The 22,777-nt window shown below is 47.5% G+C and overlaps 1 protein-coding gene across 2 annotated transcripts in view; it reads left to right on the top strand.

The window, feature by feature from the left end:
* The window catches only part of ATP1A1 (ATPase Na+/K+ transporting subunit alpha 1), a 179,126-nt gene that overhangs the window by 134,662 nt on the left and 21,687 nt on the right, over positions 1–22,777 (top strand). The window contains exon 1 of one of the 2 annotated variants that reach the window (XM_068181970.1): positions 18,595–18,833. The exons of the other annotated variant lie outside the window; for it this stretch is intronic. Coding sequence (XP_068038071.1) covers positions 18,822–18,833 — 12 coding nt within the window. The 5' untranslated portion in view covers positions 18,595–18,821. Of the gene's footprint in view, positions 1–18,594; positions 18,834–22,777 lie in introns of those variants that run through there. 2 annotated transcript variants of the gene reach the window in all.

The raw sequence follows: 22,777 nt of genomic DNA, 5'->3' as shown, positions 1-22,777 counted from the left end.
CTCCCAAGTGATACTCAGTTCTTAAATGCCATCATGTCAGCTCCATCCTCTATACAACGAATGAAGAATGAACCGTACTCAGATATCCTCAACAACCTCAGGAGTGCTCCCACCCACAAATGCCCATTTCCCCTGTGCACGTTACCACAAACACCTGCAAATGGGCCATTACACAGGTCTGTACTCATACAAACCCATTTGTTCCTACCACAAATACAGCTCGGACATGAAGGTGGACCTCTGTGCTGGCAAACTACTTAGCAACATGAACTCTTAACATAAATTAGGCTGACTGCACTGGTGAACAGCTCTCACAATAAAAATCACGTTACCTTCCCTTCTGGCTTCCCATGCAGACAATGTGGCAGCCTGGGAGTCATGTTAGGTCAAGAGATGTAGAAGTCTGAACTAGCTGCAGCTGCCTCAAACAGCTCTGGAAGGATCTTTTCCTCTTTGTTCATTTTGATCCTGTTTTAATAGGCAAGAGTAACTGGTTTAAAGCAGCACACAGAGTCCCTGGGAAACCCACGGCTAGAGCAGACACTTGGCTTTGTCCGGTGCCTGGGCACCTCATGCAGAATGGGGACTTTGTATTTGCTTTTAGAAGATAACCAATTCATATAGGAGGTTCATGAATATTCAGCTTGTGCTTAGGGTTGGGGAGAACAATCTCTAAAACAAAGAGGCAAATTCTTTTACCCTTCATTTGGGGGAATGTGTTTTTCAGCCCAAGGGCTGCAAGTAGCCTGCGATCCTTTCTGTGCAGGATCCATTAATGACCGGTGTTTTTCCAAGCCTGAGCGTGCATCGCTGCTGAAAAATAGATGCAGTCAGCGAGGGCTTGGGGTTAATGTTTCTGGATGAAGGAGAATTTGGAGGTGAGGCCAAGAGCATAAGGAGCCAGGCTGAAGTCAGTCAATCCTGCTGGTGTAGCCTCTCTGGTTTTGTCCCCTTTCTGTGGCTGTAGCTGCCCTGGGAATCTCTATCAGAGAAGTCTCCCGGCAGTGGGAAGACAAGTGGACATGTCTTTTGCTGCATAGCTACTGCAGTTGTTCCTCCATGCAATGAAAAATAACTACTGAAGATTCTGTCTCCCCCAAAGTGGTTTGTCAGTTGCATGCTATTCCCAAAGCTGCATTAGCCTAATTTTCCTTGCACAGCACACATTTTAGTGCTTAGAGCCACTGTCTAGGTGTGGGAACAAACTACCAAGAAATAATGATTATAGCTTAATTTGTCTATCTGCAATGACCCCGCATGTGTTGTGAACTCAGATGTTCCACCCCAGGCAACATGCAGCTGATGAGCAGGAGTTTGTCATAACACAGTGACCTGGGTGCATTTCTAGGCTCTTGTATACATACTTCTTCCACACAAAACACTTGTTGGTGTTGTTTGCAGGAATTTCCACGTGAAATAGGCTTTCCTTGAAAAAGTGAAATAACCTTTCCCATTAAAAGTACTCCTTTGCAGTATAACTCTACCCATACTTGGGTTGTTGCTGCTCTGAGTGCTGTCTTCCCTCCCCTTCCCAACCCCCTTCCAAAACTATTACACTGGTAACACTTTTAAATACAGCCTTGTTTTCCTTGTCTTCATCCACATGGGAACTGTCCTGTAATTGTTCCCTGTTGTCCAACCAAAGCAGCAGAACAAGTTGGGTGACCCCTGTATGACTGATCACCACCCTGCCCTGGGGAAGACAAACAGTCAGGGCTGGAGCTGGGCAAAGTGGGCACTGTTTGCACCAAATGAAGGAGATGTTGCTTCTGTGGATCTCTGGCCTGGTCCCAAAACCATTCCAGCAGTGCCAGGTGAAGCTGGTTGCTAACTGAGTGCATCAGTGCTCCCAGGCCACCTGCCTGGAGCAGTGTGTGTTGGGAAAGAGCCTCTGTGTGACCTCTCATCTTTTCCCACTGGCCAGGAAATGTGTGCAACGCCAGCTCCAACTGACAAGCCCTCCTCCATGCTTCCACTGCTGCCTTTCTTTTGCAAGCATGTCTGTGTGCTCCTCTCTCCCCTTCCAGCTTTTACCTCAGGACCTCCATTTTTTCCTTCTGTTCAGCTCCAGATTTTCCATCCTACCCCCTGCTGCAACCCTCTGTTCCCCTGCCTCCCTCCAGCCTTGTCCTTCCCTCTATCACCATTCCTCTTCTGTTTTTCCCGGGTGAGAGGCTGCTCGAGCTGTCCACCTGTTGACCAAGGGGGAGGAATGGAGATTAAGGAGAGACACGGCCCATGGGCAGCAGGACCTGGAGCAGCAGAGCTGCTTTAGCCCCCAGCAGTGATGGAGAGAGCTGTCAACGTTATTGTTGTGTTGGCATGGCAAAGGTGGGAGGGTGGGAGGAAGGAGGCAGAGGATGGGGTGGGGGGGAAGGGATTTGAAACTTCAACTGCCCCTTTGTGTTTTCACCTCCTCCAGTTTATCTGGTGCCCTGTGGAATTTATGATCCTCCCCCCTGCAACAAGCTGCTGTATTTAAAGTCACAGAGTGCCTTCCAGCCGGGTGATAGACTAGCTAGCCTGCTCTTTAACAACCTCAAATGGTGTAATGAGCAAAGCCAAACTTTCTCCCAGCAACAGTTTAGGGAAGACTGATTATCTCTCTTTTACAAGTGGGAAAACAGTGTCAATCCATTCCAAATCCCCGTGGTGGAGCTGAGCAATGGATACAGATGATTTATATGCTATTTCAAGGCTGCAAACAATCTCTTTTTCTTTTTCCCTCTCCATGCTCAGCTGGACATTTGCTCAACTTAGGGAGAATAAGGAGACTGAGAACAGGTAAAGCAGAGAACAGAAGCAAATACAAAAGTCAGACAAAACTCCCATCTGAGCAGCAGGAGTTGCCATCTGGGTACTGCTATTCAGGCACGCCAGATGAGGGACTTCAGGAGTCTCATCCGTATCTGATTCTCACCTCATTGCTTTGGTGTGTTGTGCAGGGGACAGGAGGCACCTTTTGAGAGGATGCAGCCCATGTGATGGACAATTGGAGAACCACAGCTCCCAGAGCAGCTCTGCCAGCGAGGGATTATACAAACAGAGCAGCCCCACAGTGAAGCCCCAGTGCTAGCAAGCATGAGGGGCAGCCCCTCACTCCATCACCCTGTGTCAGGTCACTGTTCAGGATCCACCCTTCCCTCTCCTCCAGCAAGTTCACTGTGGGTTGGGCCCCAGGTCAGCCCTGGCAGCAGACTCCTTCTGAGCACCTGTGGCTTTTTCTGATTAAGGGGCACAGAGCTAGGAGGCACTGGGAATTAGAGATAAGCTCCAGCACTGGGAGCACTTCTGGCAGCCCCGTAGCACAGCTGGAGAGACAGAGCAGTGCGGAGATGTGGATTTCACAAGCCCTGTGCAAGGCTTGAGGCACATCCAGCTCTGGAGGATGGAGTTGAGCCCTGAGCACCTGGGGATGTGGCAGGCTGGCCAGAAGCCCTCTGAGGAAGGTGCTGATGCAGACACCTGCACACTGAGTGCAGTACCAAGTGCCCCAGCTCCTGGAGCAGGTGCACAGTTGCAAGGTATCATGTGTTCCTGGTGGCTCCATGTCCTTTGCCAGCTCTGCCAGGGGTGGAAGGACACAGAGCTCAGACAAGCAGGATGCCTTGCAGCTATTGCTTTCTCCAAACATCACCAGCCCAGTCTGCTTTGCCTGCACACCTGTGGTGGCTTTTATCGCTGCAGCGGCACCGGTGCTGCTGTGTGCAGCCTGAGAGCCCTTTGCTTCCACAGGTCACCCCAGACACCCTGCAACCCTCCCTTTCTGTATGCAGCCTAAGGGCCCCTCAATCCACCCCTCCTCTCTGCCTGGGCACATCCTGTGCCTTCAGGCTCGGGTTGGAAACTACAAGACTGTTAACTCCCTCCTCCCTGTCCCAAGAGATAAAGGCACAGATGCATTCGAGCCAGGCAAAGCCTTCTGGCAGCTGAGATCCACACTGGCTGCTTGATAGGAGTGGCCTCCTCTGTGTATTACCTGGAACTCCAGATGTGTGAGTCTTCCTTCTGGTTGCTAAACTTCAGAGGTCAAGCTTCTCCCAGTGACATTCAGCTCTTGCTGTGACTTTCTTACACATGCCCTCTCAGGTTCTCAGTTATTATGACAGGGACACATAATATGGAAACTTATTTCATTTGCATGTATTTTTGTATTTATAACTGTAAAACGTGAAAGGCCCATTCTTCCATAATCTCTGACACAGCAGTACTGACATCCTCTCAAGTGGGATTTGCAACTGGATAAGCTGGGGGACTGCACGTTTATTGGATCAGTTTCAGCTTGCCTTCTTCATGCTCTGCCACGGCTTCTCCAGTTACCACAGGTAGATGTGCTGAAACCCAGAACAGTAATGCACACCATGCCTTCTGCTGTCCTTGCTGCTGGGACAGGGAGAAGGAATGCCACCTGGAAAGACTCCTCCACCTCTGCTGTCATAGAGAAGTCACGCAGGCCTTGGTGCTGAGACCTGCAACTCAATCTGTGGACATGACCTTTTGGTAAATCAAACTGAGTGTCCCAAGTTTCTTGTGCATTATTAATGTCTTGCTCAGGAATTAATGTGGGTCAGGCTCTGCTTATGGGCCCATGTGTGCATTTCAAGTGTAAGTTTATCCGGAGTTCAGAGATGGATAAAGGCAGGATTTTGGCTCAGTCTTTTTAAAAAAAGACTCTATGAAGTAATGACCCAGTGACAAGTATTCTCTTTGATTTGGTTTCTATTCTCTCACCGGGGAAATTGTTCATTTAGGGCCGCAGTGAATTTGATGTAGAGGCCAGGATTCAGACTTATGTTTGCACTATATCAGGATAAAGGCTTGGAGAGGGGAGCAAAAATTTTAAGAGGAATTAGCAAGCTGGGCAGAGGGCTTAGAAAACATGACCTCTGAGGAAGATGTGGTAGACTCTGTCATGTTTTTCCTCTAGGCACATCTGTAAAAGTTGTGATGCATTATTCTCCATGTCCATGGATGCAAGGCAGGCCTGACTTGATTTAAAATAACGGTGATTTATGGTAGCCATAGGGGCAATATTTTCAAGTTTTTAAGGATTGCTAGTATTCCAGTAAGTACCCACAGACAGTGCTTCTGGGCTACCACCCATCGGTCTTTAAAACCTGTCTCCACATTCGGGGGGGGAGGGTGAGGTATTCTGGATCCTGTCTCAGAGCAAGGGGAGGCTTAGATCACCATGAGCTAATCGGTGAGGCAATTGGGGATGGCCCATGGCCTTTTTGGAAGAAGGCTTTAGGAATGCATTCAATCAGCATCCCCTTCATTTAGCTGGGTGGGGCTGGGTGACAACAGCCAGAGAGCTCATGGCTAAACTGCAGGAGAAAATGTGGAGGGCACCTTGCATAGGAGTGCATGGTGCAGTGGGGAACTATAGTTTTCCACTTAGGATATAGCTGGAGTTTCCTAGGCTTCATGATGAATCCTCATCAATTAGTACATGGTGTTTGAGACTTAAGTATGGCTAGAAGCAGGGCAATGCCTGTGAAGTGAAGTTTACCGCTTGATCTCCTTCACAGTTCAGGCCTAAACCCTACCCTTTGGATCAAACTTTTCTTTCTCTTTCAGATGCTGGGTAGAAATCTAGTCTTGCAATCCAACTGGTGTAAAGGTCTAGTAAGAGTGAGTAACATTGCAGCTACACAGTGCTGAGCACAAAATTAGGTGCAGTACTCAGATTACCTTTTTTTATTACACTTCAGTGTTCTTTCAAGGCATTGCCTTTTATAGAGGCAAACCCAGTCCATACTCATTAACTCAGATGGACTGATGGCAAGGAGCTTGGCTTTCCTGTCCCAACCACATCAGACAAGCAAAAAATAATCCTGCATCAACAGAGACACAGGCACTGTGTTGCCAACAGGAACCAGAGGTGTAACCTGCATCCACATCCATGGTTGTTTTCCACCCTGGCCTTCCCTGACTATTACATTTCCTAATGGCGTTGCATCTACAAGAGACATTTTGCAATCTACTGCCCCATTTCTGAGCAGAGAAAGGAGGCTCCACATGGCATAACTGGAGACTGGAAATTTAAAGAGTTAACAGCACAAGACTGAATACCAGTCATGGCCAGGTCCCTCTGCAGTCCTGAAGACCTTCAGGTGAAGAAAGGGAGCTGCCATCTTTTGACTGTATTCTAGCTTGCCACACCTGCCTCATGGCACCCTGCCTGGTGGCACCCTCCCCATATCTGATCACACACCCTTCCTTGTTCTGTGACCTTTTTTTCCCTCCTTGCCATATTAAAGGCTGATTTCAGGATTGCTGAATGTCCACAGAGCACGAAAGCACCTATGTTTTGCTGTCAAGGACTCTGGGAGTGCTGCTAGAATCAAGCTGACCCCCCCACTGCTGCCTGTGTTGGCAATATTAACAAAAGGTTATTTCCAAAACTGAAGTGAAGAGCCAACTCCCTGATTGGAAGAGCAATAAAAAAAATATATCTCCTCTTTTACTCTCACAATTTTTTCTTTTCTTCCAGGGGGTTATGTCCTTTTATCACCATGTCTGTTCGCTGTCTCCTGGGAGAGGTAAAAACCCCAGCATGACAAATCCGTCTTTCTTAGGGTGGAAGCTCTCCAAAAGCCTTAGCACACTGGTGAAATCTTATACTCAGAAAACCACCCACCTCACTCATGCTAAAATCATTGCTTGAAAGATCACATAAAACAGTCTGTTACGCAATTCTCAGAACACCAAATAACCCCCGTATTTATAGTATATACACTTGCAACAATAAACCTCCCTTTTGAACTGCATTGGTCAATATGGATTTAAAAAGCTTTTCCTATTTCAGCCAATATCTCAATTTGTTGTTTAAGCGTTCAGTGTTTTGGCTTGAGAGGAGCTGGTTGAGTGACTTCCTTTAGGAGCAGGTGATTAGGTTTGCAAAAACTTCTCTAGTGTGGTTCTCTGGGAGGTGGTACTGCTCCAATTTTTTTAATGCTAGCTTCTTCCTCTATACATTCAGCCTACATCAGGAAGCCTACATTTTGAGTTTGTAAGTATCCCTGGAAAATGTTGCCCCAAAAGTTAAGGAAGAAGATAAAGGCTATTTCTTCAAGCTGCTAAGCAAGATTTTAAAAGTATCTGTAACATTTGAAAGGCCCTTTCTGCAATAGGTCCAGCCTATAAAGGCCAGCAGCAGAGCACTAACCACTTGCAAGCAATCCCCTCCAGGCCCATCACAGCTCCTTCGGTCAGTCAGCAGAAATAATGTTTTTCTGCAGTGCCCAGGGCACTACATCAGCCACCAGAAGCCACAGATTTCTCTAAGCTCCCTCCCTGATGGCCAGGAGAGCCAGACAAGCTCAAGCTGGGGGACAGATGCTGGGCAGGTGCAGTGCCCGAGCCATCCCAGTCCTGCCAGGCAGCAGCACCCCAAGCTCCTTCAAGGGCCACCACAGCTGCTCAGCTCGGGTTGCACTGAGCCATGAGGGGAACCCTCTGCCCCACTGCCCAGTCCTGCTGGCCAGTGTGGAGGTTTTGGCTTCTCCATCACCCTGCTTCATGGAATCACACAATATGCTGAGTTGGAAGGAACCCACAAGGATCATGGATTCCAGCTCCTGGCCCTGCACAGGACCATCCCCAAGAGTCACACCAAATGCCCAAGAGCATTGTCCAAATGCTTCTTGAACTCTGTCAGGCTTGGTGCTATAACCACTTCCCTGGGGAGCCTGTTCAGTGCTCAGCCACCTTTATGGTGAAGAACCTTTTCCAAATATCCAACCTAAACCTCCCCTGACTCAACTTCAAGTCATTCCCTCGGGCCCTGTCACTCCCACCACAGAGAAGAGATCAGTGTCCCTTTATTGCAGCGACCAAAACCGCACACAATATTCCAGGTCAGACCCCTGTAATTTCAACTAGAGAAGAGCTGACCCCTTCTAGATCTTCCCCAGTCTTTTCCATCTCTTTACTGCTGTTGACTTCCTCGGGGCAAGGAAATATTTTCTTTTACACTCAGCGAATGATTTGCATATTTTTATAAGCCGTGCTGAGCCCTTGCCTGGAGACGCAGGAAAAGAGGATTGCCTGGGTGTGACATGATTTAGCTCTTAAGAACATACCTCGGGGAGGCTGTCTGGTGAGTTAGGCAATACCCTTGGAGAGGTTTGTGTGCACACTGTAAGGAAATAAGCTTCAAAGAATGAAGACAAGGCTGGCAGTGTTTGTTACTGTTGTCTTCCTACCTATTGGGGCATAAATAAGAGACAGGAAGCTCCCTCTGTTTATGTAAGAAGTGGAAGCTTTCTCATTTGTCCATTGGGATAGGCTGGAGATTACTCAGGCTGTTTTCTTCATCACCTCTTTGCAATATATATATTTCTATGTATTTACTTCAGTGATGTCTTAGTCTTAACATTTCCAGGTGTAAGTACTCTGGAAAAGCTATCCAAGCAAACCTTCCTTGTGGGAGTACTGCTTTTGCTGTCACAAGAGAGTTCTCTTGGTTTAGCTGATTTCAATAAGTTAAACAAAAAAGATTACTTGTTGGCAAGAAGACTTTTAAGTGGATTCAACTGCATTGCACTAAGGTTCTTGTCATTATGGAAATTTCAACTTCTCTGCCAAAGGAAAAAAAAAAAGATGAAGTAAAAAAAGAGCTGTTCCTTAACAATATTGTTATTCTGGCACAAAAAGCCCTGTCACAGATGTGCCTTAAAATTAATTTTCCCAGATATTCACTGAACTCATTATTATCCTCTCCCACTAAACATTTCCAATTTAAGTGGAGACCAGGCTTGAAACAAGATAATGCATCCAGCAGTCCATCTGAACATTCATATATATATGAGAACAAGATCAGAACTCTGACACAGCCCTCAAACCAAAAGAAATTCCTCAGGCTTTTTAGAAGTGAGAAAATTCAGCTTTGAAAATGTTGGGTTTGGTTGAGGTTTTGGGTTGTTTGGGTTTTTTTTTTTTTTTTTTTTTTTTTTTTTCCTTTTATCTGCAAGAGAGGAATCTGCTGGATTTGAGCACTAGATCAGATCTTGAGGCTTAAGGGTGGATCTCAATTATCCAGCCCAGGTCTATCACTAACCATAATGGGCCTTTTGCATCGTTTCTCGAGGACATGCCCATGCAGACAATAGCTATGTGCTGGCAAGCCAAGGTCTAAATGTATCTAAATACCACAGAATCATTAAAAAAACCACACGGGGGATGGGGAGCTGGGCTGCTGTACTGCATGTATTTGGCAGATACCTGTGCCCTGTGCAGAGCAGTGGCATGGGGGGAGCAAAGCACGTCCTCCTGGGACATGCTCTTCCTCAGAGCTGCTCCCCCGCTCTGCAGTCTCCACTGTAATTGCCTCTTGGAGTGCTAGATGTTAACGCTGTGGCCCCAGGGAATGCTGCTTTTTCAGCAGCCTGTGGGAAAGAACAAAGCCGACAAACAAGAGAGCGCCTGGAGCAAAGCACAGGAGTAGACATCTCGCTTTTCATCAGGGGAAAACCCAAGCTCCAAGTCAGCAGATTTACCACAATTTCAGGTGCTGTTAACATAACGTTGAGGTCCTGGTACACATATGTGTATCATGAAAGGGAATCTGCACTTGCCCCAAAGCAGCCAGTGCCAGAAGGACATCGAAAAGATGCATCAGCATTCTGGTGAAGAGTTGATGATATCCTCTAAAGAGAGGCTGGGCTTTCAGGTTTGCCTGGAACTGTGTGATCCTAATCAGAACATGGGCAGATCTTCACCGTGAACTTTCCAAAGAGCTGAGCCAAGACAAATTTTTGTGCAATTCACTGCCCCTAACTTTAGCTTATTGAAAAGTTTAGGTCTTTGAACAGGGCCCAAGTTAGTGGGGAAACAAGGAGTCTTCCAGAGTGACACCTCACTCTAGGATCAGTGGTGGATATCAATGGAATGAGTTGCTCTTGGAGAGTTGCTCTCAAGTGAGTTTGGAAATAGCACACATTCAACCCTGGCCCCTTTGTGCTGTGTTTCTCTCTCCCTCATGTACTATGTAGACAATGACATGATGGGGCTTTTAGTGTGGGACTACAACTGGAGAGTCAGTTTGCCAGCTGGGTAAATCCACAAGTGGCTAATGCAGTGCATCAGAGCAGCTAGGAGAACACAAGCGAGCTCTCAGAAGGATGTACCACTGCACTTCTTCTTATTCATGTCAAATGGGCAGCATCCTGTCCTCAGCCTTGGGCAGCCACAGGAATGGATGCATTATAACCCACATGATCTTCCCTGGCAATAATTTGTTCCTGTGTGCGTGGTATGTGCCTCTATCAGCTGCTAGTTTGTACTTTTGCTAATTTGATCATACACAGGACCAATTTCTCCTAATCTGAGCACAATGCCTCAGACAGAGCTATCACTGCCTCTGGTCTATGTGCAACTCTTATCTAGGGCAGCGAGGAGTGTGACAGGTGCATGATAGCCTGCCTGGCACAATGGGAGGCCCCACAAGAAAGGACTTGCCACCCTGTTTCCCTCAGATGCACAGAGGGACCGCTGAAGTGCCTTGATGGTGCAGGGGAGTGCCTGGAGCAGCCTGAAAGTTATAACTCACCAGCATATCAGGATATGTCACTTGGAATAGCCTTGTAGCCATCTCAGCACAGGGCAGTAAATCCCCTTGGCTTGCAAAGCCCCCCAAGGCCAGAGAGGGTGGAGGAAGCAATGGAGCAGCATCCTTGCCAGAACTTGCCCTTGGCACCTGGCTCTGCCCTGCCAACACGGACTATGTGGCCTGCATGCCACATAGAGGAGATAATGCAGACCCTTCTCTGGTTTTAGCCTGAGCCATCATTGCTCTGCAGGAACTTTTGGAAAGGCAGTGAGTTCTGCTCTGCTCTGCAGTCAGGCCATGGCCATGCAGTGTCCAGCCGTGCTCCTGGGAGTGTGTCAGACACCAGTGCCCACGGCCCATTTGCACTCTTTGCAACACATGCTGAAGCTGATTGAAGTGTGAGAGCCTCTGTGTCCTCTGGTCTTTATGCACAGTAAGCAGCAATAGAGACAACACTTGCTAGGACTTTGCTCTAATTTTTCCAGATCTAGTGAACTTCATCCACAGCACAGGTGAAACTGCAGGTTTATGCAGGTTCTTTCTCAATTACTACTAGTTGAGGCTACTTTTTAAGGTCTCGTTTAGATTCTGAACATGTAGGCACAAAATTTTTTAAATGACACCTTTGTAAAAGCCAGTGACCTTGTCAATTATGCCTGTCATCTGAGTTCTCTCTCACACTCAGCAATTCTCTTCTTCTAATTAATTTTCTTACTTTTTTCCATGGAGTAATATTAACTTGTGTTGATAAGCAGTTCTTTTCTTTTGCCCCAGAACAGTGATGAGTGCAAATACGGAGGGTTTTTAAGAGGAGAAAGATTTTCTGAAAACAGGTCTTATTGCAGAATTAAATTGTTACAGAATTAAAATTCTAAGGAAGACTTGAAGCAAAAAATCTATAGCTGGTCAGTGTTTTGCTTGCTCATGCCTATTTGAGTTGCTCTGAGCAGTAAGTACTGGGAATATAACACATCCTTGGGCTACAGCCCATCTTCACAGAACAATTTTGCTGCTGAATATGCACTTCTTAATAAGGGTAACTGCTCATGTCAAGACTATAATGATACCAATGCACTCATGCCATGGACTGCAACCTACTGTTCTGGCAGTTCTCTTGTTTTATTTTCCCACCACAAAAGCTACAATTAAATGTATTTGTTGGTGAAGCTTATTTTTGCTGGCTTTTCATCTCAGGCAGTGGAAGATTTTATGGAGCTATCTTGTTCATTTCAAAACCATTTTTTAATCATCCTTTTCCCCAAGTTACGTTGTCCTCAAGTAGCCCTGTATTTAAACATCAATCATGCAAATGGCTTAGTGTTTCCCAGGGTACTAAACTCCCTCTGCAAACACAGTGTAGGAGAACTACTGTGAGCCTGCACCTTCTAACCACCAACTTGGCTGGTGTAGGTGACATTCTTACTCTTCCCTCGATTCTTGTGCATCTCAGCTAAGACAACAACCAATTTATCTGCACATAAATTCCAGGAGTAAGGAGTACGTCTGAGTGTCAGGGATTAGGACCATACTCGGAATGTCCCAAACCCAGTGTGGGGTGAGACTCGTGTGTTTCACAGCCTGTTCCCCAACTCTGTCACTTCTGCAGGACCCCAGGGAGATCCTACTTGAGGCCCTGCCTCTGTTCCTCGGGAAGCCAAGAGCATTTCCTTAGTAATTCAAGGTGGGCAGGGTGCTTTTCCTAACAATGAAAGACTTGGCCATTATAAGCTATAGGAACTATAGCTGATTACCAGCAAACCTGGGGACTCCTGTCTCCCACACTGTGGTGGCAACACCAGTCTATGACAATGCTGCCTTGTGCTGGCAGTGCTGTTTGTGTGGGTCTGGTGTAAGAGCAGATTTCCAAATAAAAGACTCCATCAAAGAAAAAAAAGTGGGGGATGCTTTCTGCATGTTTGTTTCAAGTGGGACCGGTTCTCCAACCTGTTTCAGTGTTTGTCCATAGCACTTGAGCCCACTTGAGTTGCTGCTGGGAGAGATGGGAAGTGCCAGGGCAGCAAAAGGAAAGGCCAGGGGATTGTGGTGGTGAGACAAAGCTTTTGCCCTGCAAATGCTGATGGATGTTTTGGGGACATCCAGGCAGTCTCAGACTCCTGAATGATGAGATTACCCTTCCTCTTTCTTATTAAGGCATGTTCCTGGGGGATAGACCTTTTAGCACTTTGGTTTCTGCTTACCACATGGTGCTTTGTAGACAATTACACTTCAGGACTACTAAAATACCTGCTCTGCAGTATTTGCCTTATCACAATACTTGACTTTATTACTGCTGCAAAAATCTTAATGGGGCCTGGATTCTTATACAAGTGAACCTGCATAACAAGTGACTCCATTTCAGAGCCCAATACTATCAAACTTTTCTCTCTTATCCTGAGGCTGTACAGAAGAATTTCCCTGGTTCAGGGAAAGAAAACCTGCAACAAATCAGTGTTCAACAACCAGTGCTTTCCCAAAGCTCAAGCACTGCCATGACAGTTTGATAACCAGCTGAAAAGTGAGTCTGGTGGAAGATCCAGAGTGGGAGTCTGGGCCTTGAAAATAGGGTCCTAATCCATAAGGAATTACTGTGTGCAACACTTGTCCAGAGAGCCCACACAGTGAGGCAAGGTTGCACCATGCTCTCTCTCCTTTCTTGAATAAAAAGTGCCGACTCTAATGAGAGGCAGGTCCCTGATTCAGCAAAGCATTTAAGTGTTTTGATGAACTGGGGCCAAACTGAACATCTTGTGCAGAACTCAGTTGTCTAGTGAACAATATCAAATATTTTATTCATGGATGCAGACTTAAATTAAAATTAAAGACATGGCTATTTAAGGCCTTAGGTGCCCAAACTCATATTGTTCATTTTTTATTATCTTAAAGTAATCATTTGTACGGGAAAAGAAGCAGCCACCTCCAGAAAATCCATCCCCGTCATGCTGGGAAGAATATTCTCAGTTCTCCCCCAGCACCCTGTCAATTTAATGGCTTATGTAGCTTGCTTAGAAACTTGTCACATTCAGGCTATTTCAGATCAACAAGTTCCAGCCAGTATCCTCTTTTCCTACCAGACACACTAGCTTTAGTACCATTATTGGCTGCATAAGGTATGGGCAAGTGAGGCACAGCCTCCAGTAGGCCAGATCAGGTATTAAAAGGGTCTTAATATTGTGCCATCACCTTTACCTGGCTATCAGTCCCCAGGTAAGGCAGTGAGCTCTGTGCTGACCTCGGCCTCTGAAGCTGCAGCCAGCAAGGGTCCCTGTCAGGCTGCTCTCCTCACTCCAACACCTTGGGCAGTCCTGCTGGAAAGGTCTCTCCAACCCAGAGAACACCAGCCTTGGAAAATGAAGCATTATGGCAGGTGAACACAAACCTCAGCCTATGAAAGCTTTTGCTGAGCAGTGTTTCTCCTGAAATGCTGGATGCAGCAGCATGCTGTGGCTGAAGGCTGCGCCACAGGCAGGTGGAGAGAGCAGAGCTTGGACTTGGGCACATCCTGACTTCAGGGTGTTTCTCCTTAGAAACATCATCTTTTTCTAATGAAAATTTTCAGTAGAACATTATCTGTGCCTTTTGTATATTTGAAAATATTTCCGCAGATAGTAAAATGCCAAAGAGAGCTGTTTCTAGTATGGCAACACATACTTTATTTTCTTCTCCTTGTCCGCCCTACAGCAAGAATCTTCAACTCCCTTTTACTTATCAACACACCCACTTGTCCTCTCAGGCAGAAAACAGTCAAAGTATGGATTGAAAAGAAAATCTGGCATTTTTCAACAGCTTGTCTATACTTAGATGCAACCACCTCCCTGCCACGGAATACAGGCAGATGCAAACGGGAAGAAAATTAAAAAAAAAAAATTAAAAAAAATAAGTACATGCAGACATTTTTTGGCTAAACCTTATGCTCTCTTTGATTTATTCCCATACAGCTACTAGTGCTCAAATGATTTCCAGAGCAGGCATAAGTTACATGGCACTCAGTTTATCTGCTCTGGAATGGCAAAGTGCACACACAGATATATACACTGTGGTTCCAGGGAGTCTAGGGATTTCAAAGGTGCTTTATCTCCCAGATAACTCACTGGCAAAGTAGGGTGAATTAATAACAGTGTTGGTGACTAAAACCGGAATGATAGATTATGAGTATGGGCTTTGAAAAAGAAGTGTCATTTAAATGCAGATTAAATGCAGTGTCATTAAATACAGCTTTGTTCAGAGCAAGATATTAATCCTTTATTTTCTTTTTTTGATTTGTGGATTCCTAAGCACAAATCCTTGAATTATGTATTTCAATCTACTGGCAATGGCTTTTTTTCCTGTGCTCTCACAGCATCACCCCCCTCCAAGCAGTCTTTGGGGATCTGTGAACCAGAAGTAAAACCCCATCTCCTAGCAGTCAGACAGGAACCACATTCCCCTAAATCCCACACACTGATCTGATTCACTGCATGACTCTTGTAAGCCTCCATCCACCTCCTCTCTGGGAAAACACAAAAGATGCACAGTTTTTAAGTGCTCAGGCTGAGGGACTTTGAGCTTAGCACAGAGAAAGGCTGAGCGGCCAGAGTTCCCACTTAGGGAAGTGCCAGTGCACAGGAATTTTGTACAGGCATAGCACTGAGGCACTTGAAATGCCGGGAATGCTGTGTATTTGTGCCCTTTGCCTCTGCATCCTGTGACACCATTGCTCTAAAGGAAGGTGAATCTATTTATATGCAGTGGTAGAGGCTGGAGCCCTCATTTTCACTGGGCCCTTCAGAAGCCTTTGTCATGTTTTTGCACCACTATTTGAATGACTTGGAAGGCTTCATAAAAATACTAAATACTGTCAAAAATGCAAAATGTTTGTATCCCTCAGCCAGGGGGAAGGAAAAAACATGCCGGAAGCTTAGCCAAGCCTGACAGGGTATAGTGAATCTTGATCTTTGCTCACCCCATAGTTAGATATTGTTCCCCCTGCCCCCCCCCCCCCCCTTTTAATGAAGTCACTGCCTTATGCCTCAAAATGATCTCATTAAAAGCAGGGGACAAGACAGCAGAGGGTAGGAGGCCTGCAATTACAGATGGAAGGTCGACAGAAATACTGTTTCATACACCTTGTCATCTCTGTTTCCCCTCTGAAGGAGGGTGGTCTTCAAAAAAGCATGAACCCCTTTTGACCACTTCTCTGAACCACACTGACAGAGAACTCGAGATGGAGATGTCACTGAAAGAAAAAACAGATGAGAGATGGCGTTCTTTCCTATTCTGGGTACTATCCACTGCTGGGATCCTAGTTTTCCCAGCAAATGCAGCCCTAGGCTGTGGCAGTTGTGAAGGGGTAAAGATTTGCTTCTCCGTATCAAGCTACACAGAGTCTATTACTGGAAGAAGGAATATGTTTGAGAGCAAGCTGTCATATCTAGCAGCAGGAGCAAAGGGCTTTCAGATCCTTGGACTCCTAACTGGAACTTGCTAAAGCTTTTCTGCATGTCGGCCTTCCCTCACAGTGACTGTTCTGTTCTGAAAATGGCCATAATAAAACTCCCTGCTGTAAAACAATCCATGCTTCTCAAAGGAAAAAATGTGGCAGGAGGGCCTTGTGATGTCCACATTCACATAACGCCCTGCACTGCTTAGCTAAGGCTCATCCTTCTCCTTTCAATGCATCCCCATGCTACCTATCCTTTGAATTCATCTGCTGTGCAGCAGCCCACAAACACACCACAGCTGCTGTCTGAGGGGAAAACGATGTATGGTTCCAGACCTGCAAAGGAACGATTCAAGATTACTCCTGGGATGACCTGGACTGGGACACGCAAGCCAAAGAGCAGGAATTTTCGGGTATCAGAGCCTGACTGGGATTTCAACTGCTGGCAGGAGTGAAGTTCCCTGTATGTTATCTCTGCTTCTCTCAGTCACCGTGCCAAGGTCTCAAAGAGTTTGTAATTGCTTGTAGATACTGAAAACAGAGCTCTCCTGATTTTTCTTAAGCTAATCTCACTGATACCTATTAGGGAAAGAGAACACAAGCATTTCCAGTACAGAACATTACAATCCCTGCCTGGTTTGATGTAATAAAATTTCTTTTGATCTGTATGGATTTCTTCTCTGTTTAAAACACTGACAGTGACACTGAGACATTAATCCAGGTTTACAGCACCACAGCTGCATGCTACAGTTTTGTATGATGCAGAAGTGACAATGCATCAACTACCCCAAGGAAAAGATGGGTCAAACTGGTTAGGGAGCACTTCAAGGGGCAATATAGTGCAGAAGTGGACTGGAGGTCTTTTTTTAGTGTCCTATTGCTAATGTTTCTTCACTGCCACATAGAAAGCAAGCCAAGTTTGGTACGGTGCATTGCTGTTCAGGAGTAAAATGCTGTTAAGGCGTGAAAACGAAACTAATAGGTGATTTCCAGTGAATAGACACTGGAATTTTGACCCAGTTTCTAATGCTTATCCCCTTCTCCCCACTCACAGGCAAAAGCCAAACCTTTCCTGGGAAATTTCAGAAGAAAGTCTCAAGGGTAAGTAATGAAAGCTATCTGAGTGTCTCCTCAGGGTTGGGTTGGTGTAGCTTGGTAGGGAGACAGCTGTCCAGGTATTTTCTAGGTAAACCAAAAGCTTCAGCCTCCCAGTCTGTCAACTCAGTGCAACATCTAATAACGACCATGAGAGGCTCCAATATGGAGCTTACACAGACAACTAAAAAGTGTCTCTGAAGTGCTGGTCTGCTGTCTAAAATTGCATCTGATCTCACTGCTAGTTTTTGCTTTCATGTTCAGTATGTTCTGTTGCAGAAGCACCTCAGAACGGAGCGATCAAGATGTTTCTAAGTCCAGCTGGAGTCACAATGATGGAGCACCCCCACATCTGCAAACAGCAGGTCCATCAGAAGCTCTAAAAGCTGGTCTAGGGAGAAGTGACGGGGCCAAGCCTCACCACCGGTGTGGTGCCTCTACACATGATTGTTTAAATAAACATGATGGTTGCAGTGGCACATATTCCCCTAACAGACCGTGGTTCTGTGGGCAGTTTGATGGGCAAGCTCTTTGTGCAGGATGTTTAAGGCTTGAATTCAGTTCTCTTTTCCTGTGGAAAGGTTTCAAGCCATGCTAAGCTGGGAAGTGCTCTAACTATGTTCCTCCTTCCCAAGAAAGTTCATAGCTATTTTTGGGACCCTCAGCAGGTGAAGCCTCCTGAAACTTTCTCATTTCCAAAATTATACAGGGTTCCAGGGCTTCTACTAAGCCGTGCAGAATAAAAAAGAGCATCAGCTCATTTGCTTTATTAGAAAATCTAGATGGAAGTAAAAGCAAAGTCAACAAACTTCAGCAAGAAAACCCTCAAACCAACAAAGTAAACAAACACAAAGTCATAATTTCTGCATCTGTCTCTCACAGAATTTGAAGCATAAGGGAAGGATGACCATAGCCAAACTTGGTTCCCTAGCCAGGCTCCCTGAGCAGCAGAGGGCACAGAAAGCTGCCCCCTAACTCTCCACCGAATCCTTAATCACCAGAAGTAGTTGCCGTCAAGAGCATCTCCCACGGAACGGAGCGCGCTGAGGCTCCGGCAGGTTGGCAGCACGGCAGGGACCATGCCCAGCACAAAGCGCGTGGGTGGAAAGGGAGCACCGGGGCTCTTGAGCCTCTCAGCGAGCGGCGGCAAAACCCGCGGGGAACCGGCACCTGGGGGCTCCGGGCGGCCACAGGGCCGAGCTCCCGCAGGGGCGGCGGGCAAGGCGCCCGGGGAGCCCCGGCCTGACGGCGGCGCCGCAGGCAAGACGGGCGCCGCGGAAGGGGCGCTCGCTCCGGCGAGGCGCGGTCGGGGCAGCCTGGGCGAGCCTCAAGGCGAGCCCCCCGTCCCAAGATGCACCCGGGACAGCGGAAGGGCCCGCGGGCGCTACTCCCCGGCAGCCCGGGCCGCAGCCACTCCCCCCGCACCGCCCCCCGCTCACGCCCCCTCAGGGCACGGGGCGGGGTGCCACACGGGCTGGGCGGGGCGGCGGAGCGAGGCTCTTTATGCGGCGGGAACCCGGCGGCGGCCGGAGCTCCGCGCGGTTGCGGCATCGGAGAGGAACGGCCCGGGCGGGGGCAGAGGCAGAGGGGGGCGAGGCGAAGGCTAGGAGCCGAGGAGGAGGAGAAGGAAGAGGAAGGAGGGCGCCGGCCGGGGTGCTCCTATTGTTCCGCACCTGCGCCGGCCGGGACACGTGGCGCCGCTGAGCCCCGCTCCTCGCCCCCCGTCACTTGACCCGCACGCAGTCGCCCGGCACCATGGGCAAGGGGGTGAGCGGCGAGACCGGGCCGGGGCGGGAAGTGGGAAATTCACGGAGCCGGACGGTGGTCGATGCCCCTTTCCCTTCGATGAGGCTGCGCTTTGTGTGTGCCGGGCCGGGGCGGCCACGTCGGGCCGGGTGCGAGGGCGGCCGTGGCCGCTGGCGAGCGGCGCCGGTGCCCGAGCCGCCCAGCAACGTGCGAGGGCGGCCGCCGCCGCCCGCGGGAAGGAAGAGCCGGGCCGAGGGCGTGGCGGAGCCCGGGGCAAGGAGCCGGCGTCCCAAAGCCCCCGGCTCCTCCTTGAGGCCGTGTCTCCCCGACGAGGGGCCTCTCGTCCGCCCGCAGCCCCCGGGGCTGGTGTTATCTGGTGGCCTTGCGGAGCTGGCGAGGAGGGAGCGCGGCTGCTCCCCGGGCTCCTGAGAGTACTTTAGACTTTTCTTGAGACACGAGGGCCCGGCGTGGCGGGGGGCCGGGAGAAGGGAAGCCGTCAGCGTTATTAGGGCTAATTTGCCTGTTGGTAGCAGTGAGAGTGTGATGGGAGATGGTGGCAGAAGGGAGGCGGACACGCCTGAGGTCTCCTGTTCACCGGGGAGATAACTTCTCGCAGGAGGCTGTGCAGCGGTTTCTGTCCTGGATCAGCATTGTTTCTACCTTATAGCCCATTACAGGGCTATAGGGAGAAGTCCTTCATTCGCATCGTATCTTCTAACTAAAGAAAAGTGTATGTGAAGGCTGTTGGGGGATGTTGTACTCAAGCACTCGTGTGTGGAGCAGATACACCTCTTGGCGTGCTCTGATTTCATTTTATGTCAAAAAACTAGAGACCAGTTTCTGGGGTTTGTTGCTTGGATGTTTGTTTTTTCCCTTCGAATGCTTCCGTGTGTATCTTGTGTAGTTGGAGGTGTGTAGATTCGTGTTTACTTTTGGTTTAGACGCATTCCTGTAAAATTCCCAGATTTCTCTGCTTCTTGAGGAGAGGGTGACCGTGCAGGGCCATGGCAGCGGTGGTAGCATGTTCCCTGCCAACAGGTGTTCAGTGCTTCCCAAGCGCCGTTCAAACATTGACTTGACTTTGTATTGTCCTCATCGGTGCAGTACAGCAGCAGCAATGTTGACATAACTGCATGAGTAGTAGGGAGAGCTGCAAGAACATGGCTGAATGGACAGTTGCTTGGAAAACAGGGTTGAGGAGTGTGTGGGGAAGGCTTTCAGCATTTGTTCTGTGTATGTGGTTTCTTTTCCTAAGGAAGTTCTTCTGTTGCTTGGCAGCCCAGCCTGTTGTATTTAGGTCCAGTAGGCAACAGGCAGTATGGACAGTAAAATTCACCTAGGAGATAAAACACTGAGGAGAGATCTGGCAGTGTGGGCAGTGTTCTCATTCATGTTTAAATCATCAGAGCAGCCTTTGAGTTGTGTGTGTGTAGGATTGCAGCACAAAAGGCTTCAGGAGCTTCGCCTGCCTTGGAGGGACTAATAGGAGGTACAGATGCTTTCCAAGGTAGAAAGCTGTCTTGCTCCACTTCAGATTTCAGAGCTTGCATGGATAATAAAGCAATTAGCCCGAAACTGAAGCGTCGCCACAAGGGATAATTCAGCAGGGATAATACTGCTGCCTCATGCTTTCTGGTAGCAAGTCACAAGATTTGCTCGTTCAGCACTGAGAATGTGTGCGAATGATTGGGGACCCCCTGAAAAATGGGCATGTGAGAGAGTGAGGCAGTGAAAAAGGCGGAGTGTGGATGCAACGCTGAACAGCATGTGCCTGCCCTGAGTTAGGGTGCCCAAAAAGGAAACTTCTTTCCCATGGGTGCATGGGATGGAAGAGAAAAAAAGAGCCTAAGTGTGAGAAAACAAGTTTCTTCTCTCTGTGGCTGTGAGGAGAAGCTGAGTCTGTTTTACTTTAAATGGTAATGGGGCAAGGGGAGGGCCAGCTGCTGCTATGCAGTCCAAAAAGCAGATTATCCAACAGGGGAGTGTGTAGTGGAGGAAAGCACTCTGGATTTCATTCCTGTTCAGAGCTGACTGGAAGCTGTTGGTAGACAGCAGCATATTTCACTCCATCTCCCTCGCCGCACAGGCATAGCACAGAGTTGGTGGTGTGTGCTTTGGGTCACTTCTGGAGGTCAGCTCTGCCTTAAAGGCCATGAGGAGGAGATGTCCTTAATTCAGATTGTATCTTCTGAATAAAGAAAGGTGTGTGTGAGGGCTGTTGGAAACAGTAGTGAAGATTTTTTGAAGCTGGATGCTGTGATTGAGTACCCCTGTGTGGAGCAGAAACACCTTGTAGCTAGCTTGGATTTCCTTGAACCCCAGTTAAGGGTTTTTTTTCCCCCTGTCAGAAACTAGGAAGGTTTATTGCATAATGGAACCAACTGAGGGGAAATAATGCAAATCAAAGCAATCCTTATCTGGTGCAATTTAAAAAATCATATATTGCCTTCTCCTTCCCCTATCTTCTTCATTCCTTTATTACTATGGCTATTTTATGACAGTTCAGTTTTTATTACTATGGCTAGGGGCTAGTCCTTTTGCCAGAGAAAACCCTGGGCCTAGTCAGCATGTGTTTCTGGAAAAATGGGGGAACAGGGACAGGGGTCTCTGGCAAGTGAGGTGAGCTGTACAACCCACTCCAGTCATGACCTGCTGAAAACTGCAGCTCATCCTTCACCCAGGCCTTTCCAAGGGATAGCCTTCACCAGCTAGTCTATGGGAAAACTGGGTCCAGTCCACTCAACTTGATGTGTTTGTCAACTACTAGAGATGTCTGGAGTTATGGTGACTTTTTTTTTACAGGTGAGGAAGCTGACTCTTTGTAGTTGGCACAGCACCAAAAAACCCAGAATGGGCTGCTCAGCTGTGCAGTGATGACATTTGGAAATGTCTGCTCTTGAGTCTTCACACAACTCCAGAGCAGTAGAGATGTTTGTCCTAATACCCAGACAGGGCTTAAGGTGTGTGGGTAGTCCTTGTTTTATCCTGATGATTAAAAACCTGATTAGGTTTACATCTCTTCTCATGGGAGAAGAGCTTGTCCAAACTTGGGAAGCAGCAGACTGCACAATTAGCAATTACTAGCTGTTGAGTAAAAACTGCCTTGTACTGTCCTAGATGCTGAGAGTCCTATCAATTGATGCAGGTTAAATTTTTGATTCAAGATAGAAGATTGAACACAGTTCTTGGGAAGGAGTAAGAAGGATCCAAAGAAGCCATCTCTTCCATCTCTTGCTAGGATTACATAGGGTCATGGAACAGAGTTTGCAGTCCAATAGGCGGAGTTAGTTTTATGACTCATCTGGTTAATATATTTACTGTCTCATAAGGCAGCAGGACAGTAACTTTTCTGTTTTCTGTGCACAATTGATTATAATGACATAAGCAGTAAAACAGACCAGGTCTCCAGAGACTGCATAATTTGTTTTGGCTCTTACTTGACATTTCTTGTTGGATTAGGTGATCTTAGAACAGGGTACTTCTGAGCTTCTCTGCTGATTTGTACCCCTCCTGTTTCCTGGTCAATCATGGCTTGTATTGAGAACATCAGCCATGAATGGCTCAATTAGTCCACAGCGGAAAATCATCAGCTGTAGCTGAAAGACAATAGGATTTTCTAGGGGATGTATAAAACTTCTTACGCTGGTGTGTACAAATGTTGTGCTTAAGCCAGTGGAAAAAAAATCTTGCATGAAAAAAAGAAGCTGCATTGTTTTTTTTTTCCGAGGCAGTTTTGATGAGTCAGTTCTTGGGCTAAGTCAAGGAACAGGGGTGACATTTCTGATGAGACAGACCTTCCTTTGTGTTCAGGCCATGTGATTAAATCGTGATAAGATGTGGATGTGGAGTACCACAGGCCTTCTTCTCTTTGTATAACAGGAAAAGAAGGGGAGAGCAGGGAAATCCTACAGCGCCGAGGTGGGATGAAAACCTCTTCCCCTGGCAGCCCAGCCAGCACAAGCCTT

The sequence above is a fragment of the Anomalospiza imberbis genome, chromosome 2 (genome assembly GCF_031753505.1).
Source record: "Anomalospiza imberbis isolate Cuckoo-Finch-1a 21T00152 chromosome 2, ASM3175350v1, whole genome shotgun sequence".
Lineage (NCBI taxonomy): Eukaryota > Metazoa > Chordata > Aves > Passeriformes > Viduidae > Anomalospiza > Anomalospiza imberbis.
The sequence above is the reverse complement of the archived record's forward strand: the minus strand, read 5'-3'. Positions and strand labels throughout refer to the sequence as shown.